General features: G+C 41.8%; 1 protein-coding gene across 5 annotated transcripts in view; it reads left to right on the top strand.

Moving 5' to 3' along the window:
* CRACD (capping protein inhibiting regulator of actin dynamics) overlaps window positions 1-14,238 on the top strand; it is a 140,231-nt gene that overhangs the window by 98,218 nt on the left and 27,775 nt on the right. For all 5 annotated transcript variants that reach the window (XM_049794157.1, XM_049794148.1, XM_049794163.1 and 2 more), the window contains one exon: window positions 14,060-14,195. In XM_049794157.1, coding sequence (XP_049650114.1) covers window positions 14,076-14,195 — 120 coding nt within the window. In that variant the 5' untranslated portion in view covers window positions 14,060-14,075. The remainder of the gene's footprint in view (window positions 1-14,059; window positions 14,196-14,238) is intronic.

The raw sequence follows: 14,238 nt of genomic DNA, 5'->3' as shown, positions 1-14,238 counted from the left end.
ACTTGGGCTGAATGCAATACTTCAAAGGACCTGGAATTAGACCTGTCAGGTCTTTAAGACTCAGGTGTGGCAACATTGATCATCTTCCAGGGAAAAGTCTCTCAGCAAACTTCAGTCTCTTGAATGTGCCTGTCCATGAAATGGGACCCCTTTATTTGTAAATCCCTAGGAAATTCTGCATAATCCCAGTGAAACTGTTCTCAGGTCACCTACATAAAGTCATCCTCATTACAAAGAAATCACCTAAAGATCTTAATTGTCTCTATGTGCTGGGGAAGACTGCCTACTGGAAGAAGAAAAGTGAGATATTTCCTGCCTCATAAACGACTTTTCCCAGTATTTGCTGAACCTTTGTCAGCATGAATTGCTATTGGGTCTGGACTGAGAATCACCCAGCTCTTTGCCTGGTAGAGCTGTGCTAAACGGTACAGCAGTTACTACTCAGCTAATGAATTTCGCTGCTTTTCTGCTTGTGGGAACCGCCTGCATAAGCACTGTGATTTCTCCAAATGTATTAGTTCTTTGAAAATGCCTCATTTTGGCAAGCAAAGTTGGTATTTGCTATTCAAGCTGTAACTTTGTTGCACTTGATCAGATAATTCAGAGAGATCATATAATTGCATTGTGTCACTTCCATGATTGTGGAAGCCCAAAGCATTCCCTTGAAAATACGAAATTTGATTTCTGACAAGTCAGAACTTCAAAATTATCTTTCCTTGACAATTGTCCTGACGCCTTGCCAGAAAACTTCAATTCTAGAAATGTAAACTGGCCATATGCAGAGCTGAAGGAAAATCTTTCAGTACTTTTTGCAATATTTGTCCACTCAAAGACGGGCTTCACGTGAGTTTAAGGCAAGTATTTTGCTCAGTTCTCATCACTAGGCTATATAGATAAGCAAAATAAGCAATAAACTGTTTATGGACCAAAGGTGGAGCAAGGAGCATGGTGTGTTCCCAAGCTGTGTCAGGAGTTTTATCGCTTGTGACGGCAAGTTCCCAGCGGGGATGCCCCAGGGTGGCAGTGCCAAAGATGCAGCACAAGTCAGGTCATGCATCTGTATGGAGCTGCACATTGTGTGAGCGGCTGTCTCCTGGTAAGAACTGAAGTCTCCTGAATTTCTCCGGGCAGTCTGTCTGCCAGTGCCAAGAGTGACTCTTTCCATTTGAAAGGAGCAGAATAAGGACAGGGGAGGGGAAAAAAAAATGCATTTCATTGTCATCTTAAGAGGCCTTCATTTAGTAATATGCTAAAGTTAATTTTTGTCAGAGGCTGGGTGGGTTGGGCTGTCTCACTGGCGGTTTATGCCGGAGTCCAAATGCCACAGACAGTCTGAAGGTGGAAACGAGACGGTGGTTTCATACCAGCCATCAGCTTTTTATAGTGCAAATGTGGCTTCTCTCTGCTTAAGAGAGGCCAATGGCAATTATGGAAAGAGCGTCAGTGATGAATGGATGGGGCTTTCATGGGAAAGGGTGCCTACACAGCATGTTTCTTGGTAGATACTTGGCTGCTAGTGGCCATCCTAAAAGTATTTTTTAGAGAGGAAATAATGAGATCAAGACTTGATCAGTCAGTTGAGTTGTGGTATCAGCAATAAATTCCAGACAGCTGTTGTTGTTTATCTAAGAGATAATTGACCTGTAAAGTATAAATTTTAATTTTACATTAATTTTGAATTCTGGGCCTGAATGGCCACAAAGGGCACAGGCAAAAATTTTCAGCCAGAGGAAGGATAGAAAGCATAGCTATCAACATGTCTAAATCACAGTCGCTTTAATGGATTGAAATTTGAGAAAGAAGCCTACAGAAAGTGGAAACAAATGATGAATCGCACAGGGTTATGAAGGATAAGGGGGAGTAATTTTATTAATTGTTTACTGATAGGAGGAGGACTAAGCGAAGAGTTGGTCCTCTGTAAGCATGGAGGGAATGATGGCAACAAATAATGTCAAGAAAGCCACAGTGTTTCAGTCCCTTTTTAACTTTCATCTTCACATGAAAAAAAGGGGAAAAATTGGGGCGGGACGGGGGGGAAGCAGCACTAGGTGTACTTTTTACATTACATCTGGTTTTAGCCTGTGTGAACTTTGTTACTGTAAGTGCAGTTTATATTGGGTTTGTGCATACATGGATAGCAGGAATATCACAGCTTTGAGAGAATACATATGCCAAATAAAATGCAGGTTCTTCTGGAGGGTGCAGATTGGGACCTGTATTCTTGTGGTTGGTTTAACAGAAGTTAGAGGTAGGAGAGGCTTGTTCAGTGCTCAACCACTCCTTTGGTGAGTGTTCTCAGCTGAGCATTTACCTCAGGAAAACAAAATTATTCATCTGATTTTCTAAACAGCACACTCATCTTGGGAATTTCTGCAGGTATTTGTAGTCTTCTACCCCCCCAATAACAGCATACTATATAAGTCGGGTCTAGGAGGTGATACAGTTTATTCATTATTACTCATCTCTTGTATCTCCATTTTAGTTTCTGAATATTTAATTTTCATTTTGCATTTCATGTGAATGAGGACAACTCATCTGTGTCAAATGTGGCCTTGGTTACTAACTGCTGATCAATGGCATTCACTGTCGTTGTCATAGAGACTGGCCTGAAAAATGAATGTAATTGTATTTTCCTCAGCTCCCAAGTGACTCTTTTATTATTACTCAGGTAATTACCTGACATGTACCTTGAAAGAATATGTGGTTATTAAGTAAGGCAAAAAAAATAACAATCAGGAGAAATTGCTCAGTCTCTTTCTTTCTGGACTTCACATTGCCTCTTGAGCAGTCCCAGCCCCTGCTCTGATGGCATGTTCACCTTGCAGCTCAGATTTCCATGTCATTTCAATGGGTAATGCACTTTGCGTGAAGAGTGTCTCCCATGTTACTTTGGGGGAGATAGTGAAAAGAGTGGGATGGATGTTATGGTCTTTTCTTAGCATAGTCCTGTACTACCTGTAAACATCAAATTTGGTACAGATGAAAATCAGCAGCAGGACATGAAGATTCACGTTCCGGCTCCAGGCCACCTCAGGGATTCCACTAAGGGCTTGATCCCAAGGTACAGTCTATTTTCAGCATCTCATTTACATGGACTCTTATAAAGTGGACATATCAAGGTAGTTGTTGGCATACAATCTGTCCCAAAATTTCCAAAAGCAGCTCATGATATTTTCAAATCTTCATAAAGCGAAGTCTTGCTTTTAACCTCCAACTGAAACTTGTAAGCCTAATGTATAAACTTTTAAGATCTGTGTATTGTTTTTTCTGCATGACTATTAGAGCATTTGATCGCATGAAAATGATTCATCAACAGATCAGCTGTTTGGTTTCTAAATTTTAGAGTGGGGAGGAGGGAAACCCAACAACCTATAAAAGATAACTAGCAAGAATCTGCTTTGTGACAATAGGAAGAATAAGAAAACTTTGATGTATTTGTTTATTAGCTGGTAGTATACTTATACATTCATAAATCCCTGTGAATTAAAGGTACTACCTAAACTTGAGAACAACCAGACCTAGAGAATCACAAACTTTTGTGGTTTGGGTCTAGGGGAATGTCTTAATTCCTTCTTGGACAATTTCAGTCACTACTTCGACACATTTCCGTGGGGATGCAGCATTGGGCAGTTCTGTATGAAGCGATCTAGACTTAACAGTTAAAAAGTGATCTGTCCTACCCTCTTGCAGCTTCAGAGAGCTCCCGAGATATCTTCTCTCTGTCACATCCAATTTTCATGCTCTAGGCAATTTTTTTTTCTTCTGCTTATTAGCCTGATTTCTGCAATTGGCTTTTATCAGTCTCCTAATTTCCTTTGGAAGTGTCTCATTTTGACTGCCTTCCTGGCTCCAGTGGGAGTGCCTTGGTGCAGCGGTGCTTGGTGTCCACCTTCTCCTGGAGACTTCATCTTAGCAGCAATCTCATTCCGATAAGTATCTCTTCAAGCCCAAGAAGAGCAAAGCAACATACGGACATTGTAAGGCTTTTAGAAACAAAGCATGTTTTGATTTTCTTCACTTGTGTCAGCTGACACAGATCCATGTAGAACAAGTTCCTTGTTTCTGGGTTACAAGGTGTATTGTGGGAACAAAAGGGTGTTCCAGGACAGAAAAGGTTGTGGAAAAGAGCAGCTTTGCTCTGTCCAGTTCCTTGTTTGCATGGATCTTTTTCAAGGATTCATTACAGGTTTTGGTGAAATTAGAGTTCTTTCACCTTTTCTGTAATTTATGTTGCAGCTGAGCAGCACAGGAGTAGGAGCCACAACCACCTTAGGAGTGGCCATTTCTGATGTGTACTGAGTGGCATGTAGTCAGGGCAGATGAGTGGGGCAAACTTTCCTGAAATGGTCCCAGGTGTCTTGGCAGAACATAAGACATAAGACTAATATCATGCTCAGCATTTTTGTTGATCTTACCCTTTCTTGACACCTGCGGTGGGTTGACCTTGGCTGGACACCAGGTGCCCACCAAAGCTGCTCTATCGCTCCCCTCCTCAGCTGGACAGGGGAGAGAGAGAATATAACAAAAGGCTCATGGGTCAAGATAAGGACGGGGAGATCACTCAGCAATTACCATCACAGGCAAAACAGACTCGATTTGGGGAAAATTAACTTAATTCATTACCTATCAAAATCAGAGTAGGATAATGAGAAATAAAACCAGATCTTAAAACACCTTCCCCCCACCCCTCCCTTCTTCCCCGGCTCAACTCCACTTCTGATTTTCTCTACTTCTTCCCCCCAGCAGTGCAGGGGGACAGGGAATGGGGGTTGCGGTCAGTTCATCACACGTTGTCTCTGCCACTCCTTCCTCCTCAGGGGCAGGACTCATCACACTCTTCCCCTGCTCCAGTGCGGGGTCCCTCCCATGGGAGACAGACCTCCACAAAATTTTCCAATGTGGGTCCTTCCCACAGGCTTCAGTTCTTCACGAACTGCTCCAGCGTGGGTCCCTTCCATGGGCTGCAGTTCTTCAGGCACAGACTGCTCCAGCATGGGTCCCCCATGGGGTCACAAGTCCTGCCAGGAGCCTGCTCCAGCGTGGTCTTCCCACAGGGTCACAGCTTCCTTGGTCCTCCCCGGGCTGCAGGTGGATATCTGCTCCACCGTGGACCTCCCTGGGCTGCAGGGGGACAGCCTGCCTCACCAGGGTCTTCACCACAGGCTGCAGGGGAATCTCTGCTCCGGTGCCTGGAGCATCTCCTCCCCCTCCTTCTTCACTGACCTTGGTGTCCACAGGGTGGTTTCTCTCACATATTCTCACTCCTCTCTCTGGCTGCAATTGTGCAGGGTTTCTTTTTCCCCTTCTTAAATCTGTTATCCCAGAGGCACTACCACCATCGCTGATGGGCTCAGCCTTGGCCAGCAGCGGGCCTGTCTTGGAGCCGGCTGGCATTGGCTCTGTTGGACACGGGGGAAGCTTCCAGCAGCTTCTCACAGAAGCCACCCCTGTAGCCCCCTCCACTACCAAAACCTTGCTATGAAGACCCAATACAACACCTCAACTCTTGCCTTCCTCCCTCCCATTATCAACTTAATTCCTTGTGCTCCAGAAGCTTTCTTCTCAGGTATGTGGGCTAGGACTTCTCACTACTTCTTGCAATTTTATCACTTACTAGAAATATGCACTAAATGCCATCAGCTTGCCATTTTATTTTTTTTTCAGCTGCTACTTGAGTGCAAAGATGTCTCTTTATGTACACTGTAGTTTGTATATGATCCTGAGAACTCTTCAGTAGGCTTTCTCTCTGCAACAGTCCTCAATGTTTTATACCAGGTCCCACCTGTGTCTCCTTTTTAACTTGTCTTTCGTCATCAGCCCTGATCATGACTAGCTTCATTTTCACCTCAGTAATCCCAGAACTCTTTTTACTCTGTTCTTCACTTCTTCCATCAATTACTGTATCTTGCTTTAGTCTCCCTGAAAGGTTAGGCTGCCTTACTGTCCACTTGTCCTCTCCCTTGCCTCCCTCTCAGATGTTTTTATGGCATTCCCGCTCCTAATCCTCATATACTTTATTTTCTTTCAGATTCTGCATGGCAAGTGTCTTTTCAGCAGCTGGTAAGGTCTAGGGCTGGGGTCCCAAACCAAGCAGAGTTGTCACCAGCAGTATAACGTACTGTCTTATTTCCTCTTACTTTTGTTCCTTGAGCTAAATGCAATCTCTGTATGGCACTTACTCCTGCAGTCTTTTCACTTCCTTTTCTGTACATTTTTCCATATTTTAGAGCAAATTTTGCATACACATATGCTGCTATTTGATCGAATAGTGTCACATGCAATGGATTGCCAGATCAAGTGTGAAAGTTGGGCCATCTAGAGCCTGGTTCCTTCCACTACTCTGCGTATTTCTATGATAACTGGTGAATTGTCCACAGTGCTCAAGGGATTGCAGAATTACTGGAAACCAGAGTGATGCCTTTCTTTGTTCCGCATACTGAGACTTTCTGAGATTAGACGGTTTGGTGAATAATTACATAAAATGCATGTGTCAAGAACTATCTAGTCCCACCTCACTATCTTCCTGTCAGACAGCAGCAAGGGCAGGGCTGCTCCCTCAGGGAAGGGGAGCAGGGCACCAAGGGGGATCCCACAGCAGGGTACTGGCTTTGTTGCCCAGGGCCCAGTCCCACAGTATCTAAGCAAGGCAAGAAGGACGGATGCTGGGATGGTGGCCAGGTCTAACCGGGAGTACAGATAAGGCAATAGCAGGATGATAAGGCAGGTTTGAGGCTGAGACAAGAATTCAGTCTGTAGGGCAGGATCAGATCCATTAATCAAGCCACAGGTCCACAGCTGAGAAGGCAGGGCTGAAGGCAAGCCAGGAAATCAGTCTGCAAATTGAGGTCTGGATCAAGGGGCTTCATCACCAGGCACAGTTGTGGCTGAGCTGGAGACCAGCACTCCTCCAGCATACCTCAAGCAGGGACCAACAGCTCAACTGTGATCTTAAATAGAGCTCCTGGATCCATGTGTGTGGGTGGAGGTCCCGGATGAGGCTGGTCAGGGATATTAAAGCTTATGAGTGCACTCAGGGCCTTGATACTTCCCATGATCACTTTATGCCCTTAATTATCATTATTTTAGTTAGATTATTAGCATGTATTAAAGATCCATCAGCTACTTAAAGCTAAGCTTGATGTCTACTTTTAAAAAAATAAATTTATGGTAAATTCATAGGTTACAGATCCCCTGATCACACCAGACTGGAGCTTTGTATAAGATAATGTTGCATGATGTCTTTGAAATGAGCCAGGGTACTAACACAGAGGCTGCAAAACAGGTCATTGGCATCAGTGGGACTCTGGTGGGTCATAACAATGAATCCGTGCAGTTTTCCCAGAGTTAGCGCTCTGAAGTTTGGCAGTTCCTGAAGGTGATACAGATACATCTTTAGATTGAACACAGAAATGATCTCTAAGTTGACTTTATGAAAAAGAGTCCTTCAACTGCCTTGCTGAGAAAATCTCCCTTTTGCTTGTTCAGGTTGTTAGGTCTATATTTACGGGTTTGTGAATGCAATGAAGCAACATGCTGTCTGAGCACAGTTGTAACTCAGAGTTATGTTGCAGCATGGACAATATTCCCTATCCAGGCATGAGTTAGAACCAAAACTCACATTCCAGCATGACAGATGAAAGAGAAGACACTAAAAATACAGCTCAGAATTACAATCCATTTTCCTCTATTACAGTACTAATGCATCTCTGGAATGACTAGGAAATGCAATTTATGTTTTTCATCTCTAGTTGCCCTGGGGACATTCATGGGAGATGCAAAGAGTTGGAATCAGATTTCTTTTTTAAAACAAAACTTTAAGTAAAGGCAACCTATCACTGCACTTGTCATTTCCCTGGGGCACTATTCTGGGAGGTGACCCTCAGATGTCTTTGAAGGGATTATACTAAGGGTCAATACCTGGCTAAAACAAATTCATTCTTGGTTTGAATGCTTTATGAATTTTTTAGTGTTAAAAATGGCTTTATGTTAAAAAGTTGCTCTCATCTCTAATCATTACAGAATCAGTTTCTAATGGAAATCTAAAAGAGTGAAAGTCATGAGGCTGGGATTTTTTTTGAGCCAGTCTCTACAAACATGAAAGAACAGAACAGCTCATTCTTTCCCTTTATTTTCCAGTTTCTATTTCTAACTCTTTAATATCAGAGTGGGAGGAACATTTATGACACACCGAAAAAGGCAATTGGTGGTGCAAGCTTTTTGTACTACAGTAACGCACCAATATGGGATTATGCAAGAGCTGAGACCTCAGTGTTCCCTGCTGGCAAAACTTCCCTTTTTTTAAGGTCCCCACATTTGTCTTTGAGAGGATAAATAGCGCTGGAGAAAAATGGGGTCTAAAACATAATAGCCACCAGTACCAAAGTAAATTTAGCCTTGTATTCTGTGCAGTGTTACCCCTGTACATGCTCTGATGTACTTAAGGGTGCAGTCCCACAGCAGTATATGCTGATTGAAGTCCGGACTGCAGTTGTCTGACTGTTTCCAGCAGCTCTCTGGACATGCAGCTAGCATGGAAGCTTGTGTCAGTATTTGCTCAGCCAAACCAGGAAATTGTGTGGGGTTTTGAGGTTTGTTTGGTTTGGTTTGGGGTTTTTTTGTAGTTAGTTATTCAATCAGAACAGCTCTCTGAATTGTTTCATGTGAACCATGAGCACTACCCAGGCCCAAAAGAGGTGATGGGAACATGCAGGGAGGAGGAGAAAGGGAGAAAGGGTGATACCTCACCCAGTTCTGACTTGGAGTATCTAGAGCTGAGAGAAAATTGCATCCTAAACAGATAATGATGCATAGCTGGAGATGGCTGATGGGGGTCCAGAGAGCAATCTCTCTGTTTGCTGCCCTTCATGGGAGAGGAGTAAGACTTTTCTTGTAGGCTCAGGGTGGTCCCATTCTGCTATGAGGTATTTGTTTCACATTTCCTAGTTTCTTAGCACACGCAGACACCTCAGCAAGAGTGAGTATAATGGAAAGAGGGGTTACTGCAGAGAGGTTTTTGCAAGCCAAATTCATACACATATACATTAGAGCTATGATACTTCCAATGTGTATGTAATCTGTTTTACCTGAGGTTTTCTGGGATTCTTCCAGAAGTCTGAAATACAACAGAAAGTATTCTCCCTTTCCAGAGGAATGAATTTATCAGCACTAAGTTAAACAACGAGTCTGAGAAGTGTTCGTTTTGTGCAGAAGAAAGCTAGTTAGGGTTGAGATGTGTTTGAGGCAACTCTTTTTACAGCTAAATACAGTAAACTTGGGCTAGGAGTCCATGTCATGTCCTTGGTCAAGATGTGGTGTGGTCCTTGTACTCCACGTCTTGCTCTATTTCCCACCCATTTGACACTGCTGGCTTCAGTATTGTTAAAAATCCTGTGGGATGGTTGGCTCTGCTGTACTTTTATGATCTTGGGGTACCCTCAAGATAAAGACATATCCTGGTGCACTCTTTGTGCCAAAACCTATGTGTATCAAAGAACTCCTCATACATTCTCAAAAATACAGTAGTTCTTAAGAATTGCATCCTAATAAAAGAAGGTGAAAAGTATTTTCTTAGTTTTGCTGAGAAACCAAGTATTCCAATCTGTCTTCAGGACTCTGAAGAGGGACACAGGTGTGGCAAAGAAAACTCTGTGAATGATTGGAATTTAACTTTGCTTCAAGTATGAGAAAATTAATTTTGAAAATCTGTGTCTTGGAACTGAAACTGGAACATGATACTTAGGTTGCAACACATCTTCAGAGAGAACATCTTTAAGGATTTGCTGAAAGTGCTTTGTATTTTGGTATAGCACATCCATAATTCATTTAATTTAGTCAGGTTTCTGGAAGTGAGTCAGATGATGATTCAATTATTTTCAGCACAAACAGCCTCTGAAGTGTCATCGTCGTTATTATCAACAGAAGTGTTCATAAACTGATGCCGCTATTTTCCCACATCTCTTGGAAATGATATGGCAGTTTGAAACTGTAACACCTTCAACCATGGCTATGACTGTAGCCCAGGTCTCTGACATACCATGAATCTATCAAAAGCCATTCCTGATGTCAACATGCCTTTTAATTGAGGGGAAGGCTAAGAAGCACAGTCTGTAGATACGGATTTTAGGGATGTTATTGTATAAAGGCTTCTGAGAAAAACTCGAGCAATGGGAATGGTGGTAGCAGTGAAGGAAACTCAATTATTCATACTGTATTATGACTTAAAAGAAATTCAGTCTTTCCAAAAGTAGAACATGAGGAGAGTGAAAAAAGAGGTAGAAAAAGGACCTTTGTGATATAATATGTCAAACTCACAGCTGGGAAGATTTGAAAGGATTGTGGGCTCCAAGTGAGTAAAATAGGAGACCTTCCAGAAAGTTCAAGTAGCCTGGAAGCCACCTTAAATGCTATTTAAACTCACCTGTAAAAGAAAGTAGGTTACTACAATGTGTGAATATGTTTTTCCAATGTACTTTAATCTACATAGACATTTAAGCAAAATTCTTAAAACATTTTTACCAGTTATTGGATGTGTGGCTAGCAAAATTGCTCAGTCACCCAGTTCTGAAATATCCAGTATATCTGCAAAGCATTTTGAAGGGATACAGTAGAGAGAAGTCTTGGGTTAATTCACTGTGGGGTTTCTTGTGAATGTTTCATGTGTTCTGACAATTTGGAGTATGCTTGTTTTGGTAGCAAGTTAATAAGAAAACAGAAACGGGCAAAAGCTTTCAAATACATTTGGCCTCAGCTCTATGAAAGAAAAATGTGTGATGCCATGTAATGAGGAAGTGCCTAACTGAAAGCAGTTGGCGTATGGGAGAATGTCAGAGAGAGGTGCTGTATGTGCTTGTCATGGTCCTAACCTGCCAGCAGTACCGTTGTGGGCACTTGTCAAAGGTAGATAGGGTTGGACTTTCAGTGGTGATGTACTTACGATTGCAGGTCACGTGAAGCTTCCAAACTGCTGCTTACGACCCAGTGTCCCAACGGAAGCTTTAAATGATGTTTTAACAAGTCTGATCACACTAGCCATAAACCCAGATCTGCACATAGCCAAAAGCTGGTGTACTGTGTATCTCAAACAGTCACGAGATTCATTGGGTTAGTTCACAGGCAGGAGGTGAGACTAGGTCACTGAAGGTATCTTCAGCTCTGTAGCAGGATGGGAAAGTTCTTCATCTGCAGCCATGTCCTAGGCAGTCCACCAGCACTGACCTCAGCAGTTGATCTTTTCTTCCATTTCAGGGACTCAGATTAACAGGCAGTTCCTACTGCCAGAGCATCCCTGCTGCTGGTCAGCTGAAGTTTTGGGATTTGAACTGCTACCAAACGCTCTTCAGTTCAAAAGCTGCAGGCTGGCTGTTCCCGACTTAAGTATCAACAGATTCATTAGTAAGGTCAAGAATGACTTGCAAACAAGTCACTGAACTCTTTGGTGCCTGAATCGCAACCCTCGCCTACTAATTAGTTGTAACAAACTATAGGAATAAACATGAGCTGTCTAATTTTAAGTATGAGAACGCCAACCCACTGGACAGTAAAAGGGGAGGATGGTGTCATATGCATGGTGAATAGCTGTGAGACAAAGCCACAACTATCTGAGCCACAGTATTGCTGGAAAAATCTTTGAGAGCATCCTCTCTGGATGTATTACCTGGATTATGCATCCTCAGCAGATCTCTTGGCTCAAAGGTAAATAGTAAACGATAAGTTCCCACTGGCCTTGCCTTCTGCACCTGCAGCAGTTTCACATATTGAACGATGTGAATGCAGGACAGGTTGGCATGGGCTGGTTTGTCAAATTTTGCACGTTTCCCTCAGTCTTGGTTGTGAATACAGACTTTATTCCCTGCCTTGTTGAATGCAGTGCTGGGGCTTTCAGTTCAAACAGACCTACATGGTTATATGAAAACAGCCAGCTTTCACTCAGCTTCATGTCAAACCACTCATTTTGCAAGCCAGGCCTGCTAGGAATTTGTCTCTGTTTAAGGGGCATTTCTCAAAACTGTGGCTCATGGGCTGACTCCTGGACAGCCAAGGATGGTAGATATATTCCAGTGCCATGCAATTTTACCACAGCTCTGTGTACAGGCTGAGTCATGACACTTTGGTATAGAAACCTTTTTAGAAGAGGGTTTAAAAATATACTTTTATGGTTTCTCTAATAAAAGGTTTCTAAAAGAAGGTGTATTACCTTTAGCAGCCAAAGGCAATCAAGTTGTGGTTTTTATTTAAAAAAAAAAAAAAAAAAAAAAAAAATTCTAAAATAGAATATAGCTTCAGTTAAATGTTCCTTCTCTTTCATGGCTAAAAATGCTGTGAAGTACTGACCAGCTCTTTGCTTGATTGTGTGCTGGTTTGTTTCAAATGAAGCATGTTGTTCAAATACTAATTCTGGATAAAAAATAGTTTTTCAGCTAGTCCATGATTGCAGGGAGAGTGAAATGATATAGAGAGCTGTGTGTGTTCTCCCCAAAAGCTTGGATTGATTATTTTGTGAGTGCACATGTATTTTATATATAAACTAGAGAAATGGAGAGGTTGTGGGGGGCTATTTTCTTACCATTTTCAGGTTACCTGTAAGAAATCTTGTTATAAAAGTCAAGAATAGCCTATCATTTGATCAGTTATAAAAGGTTAATGTAACCCTATATAACATTCTTCCTTGGTAAGAAAATGTTACTGTTTTTACTTAAAAAGATTGTGTTCATACCTGAGCAAAAAAATGAGATGAAAATGTAATAAATACATTCCAAACTTTTTTTCCCCCAAAGTATGAATAGAAGTATCTTGAATGCTTTATAAACAATTAGCATAGTTTAAAGGGGACAAAAAGATAATACACTGATTTTCTTAAATACGTGAGGCTTTAATTTTTCTTGTTTTACTTACCCCTCTCTCTGGAAGTATTATCTTCCTTGCTTCTGCTGAAGTATTTGTTTATAATGTTTTTCTCACATGTAGAAGGTTGTGTTTGTTAGACTGGTATAAAAAGTATCTAATTTTTTTCTCCAGATTGTTTGTTTACTGAAGCTATAAATGGGTACCATAGGTTGCCAATAGTTATTAAGAGGAGAGATCTAAGACCTCTCCATTTTCTTCTACTGTGGCTTTTATCATGTTTGTATTTTACTGGCTTTCCACTCACCATGAAACATTCTAGGCGAGACAAAACATGGCTTTCAAACTCAAACTTTTTTTCCCCCAGAATGCCCCCAAAACCCCAAAGTAACAACCCACAAACCTTTTTTTTTTTTTATTCTCAGTTTTCTTGATGACTCTTTAAAATTTCTGGTAACTGAAACCACTTTTTGTTTAATCCCTTTACCCGTGGATTTAGGGCGGAGCCATATAACTAGGTCGTTCATGACGCACTCCTCCTTGGCGTTGGTAATCTAGTTTAACGGTAACACACGGGCATCTCTCGCTCTTTGTTGCTAATCAAACCCACATGAGTTGGTGTAATAGGCTTCTTAGCAGTTCAGGGGGTTGATGATAACATTTTATTGTCAATGTGGTCATACTTGTGGTGATAGGAACAGCTAAGTAATCAGCTAAATGAGGTAACTCTTTAGAAGTAGGTTACTAGAGTGTATGATTTCACTTTGTGTCATAGAGCTACCTTTGCTTGGGAGCTGCTGTCTGTCGTTGGCTAAGAATGGCAGCAGGTCCCAAGCATTGGGACTACGCACGAATGCAGGCTTTCTTAAATATGCAGTCTGTAATGTATGCGTCATCATCATCTACTCCGTATCCTAAAAGTAACATTTAGATTTGAGATTTCTAAGGAAAATTGATTGAACTTCTCAACATGCCTGTGAAAAACACCCCACTCTCTGTCCTTCCAAGAAGGAAAACTGTGTGTGAGGGAATCGTGTACCTCTGTTAAACTTTTGATAACAGAACATGTTTGGATACTACTCTTCTAAGAATATTCAAAGCTTTTATGTAGAAGGCAAGAGGGAAGGAAAATCTATACAGCAGGGCAGCTATGATATGAAGGGTCGCTCTCATAAATTAATTGCTGTGCTTATTTACTTTTTAACTGCTTTTTTTCCAGGTCCTCCCATTATTCTATGGGCAGTCGAGCTTTTTCCCATGACAGTATTTTTATACCTGATGGGAGAACAGAGAGTGAACAGGCCATCCAAGCAATGTCACAGGAGAATGTTTTAGGAAAAGTCAAAACTCTTCAGGTAAGAAATTGTAAGTGGGAAAATTATTTAAAATGTGGTGGGA

This window comes from Accipiter gentilis, chromosome 3 (genome assembly GCF_929443795.1).
Source record: "Accipiter gentilis chromosome 3, bAccGen1.1, whole genome shotgun sequence".
NCBI lineage: Eukaryota > Metazoa > Chordata > Aves > Accipitriformes > Accipitridae > Astur > Astur gentilis.
Note: the sequence above shows the minus strand (reverse complement) of the source record. Positions and strands in the feature narration are given on the sequence as shown.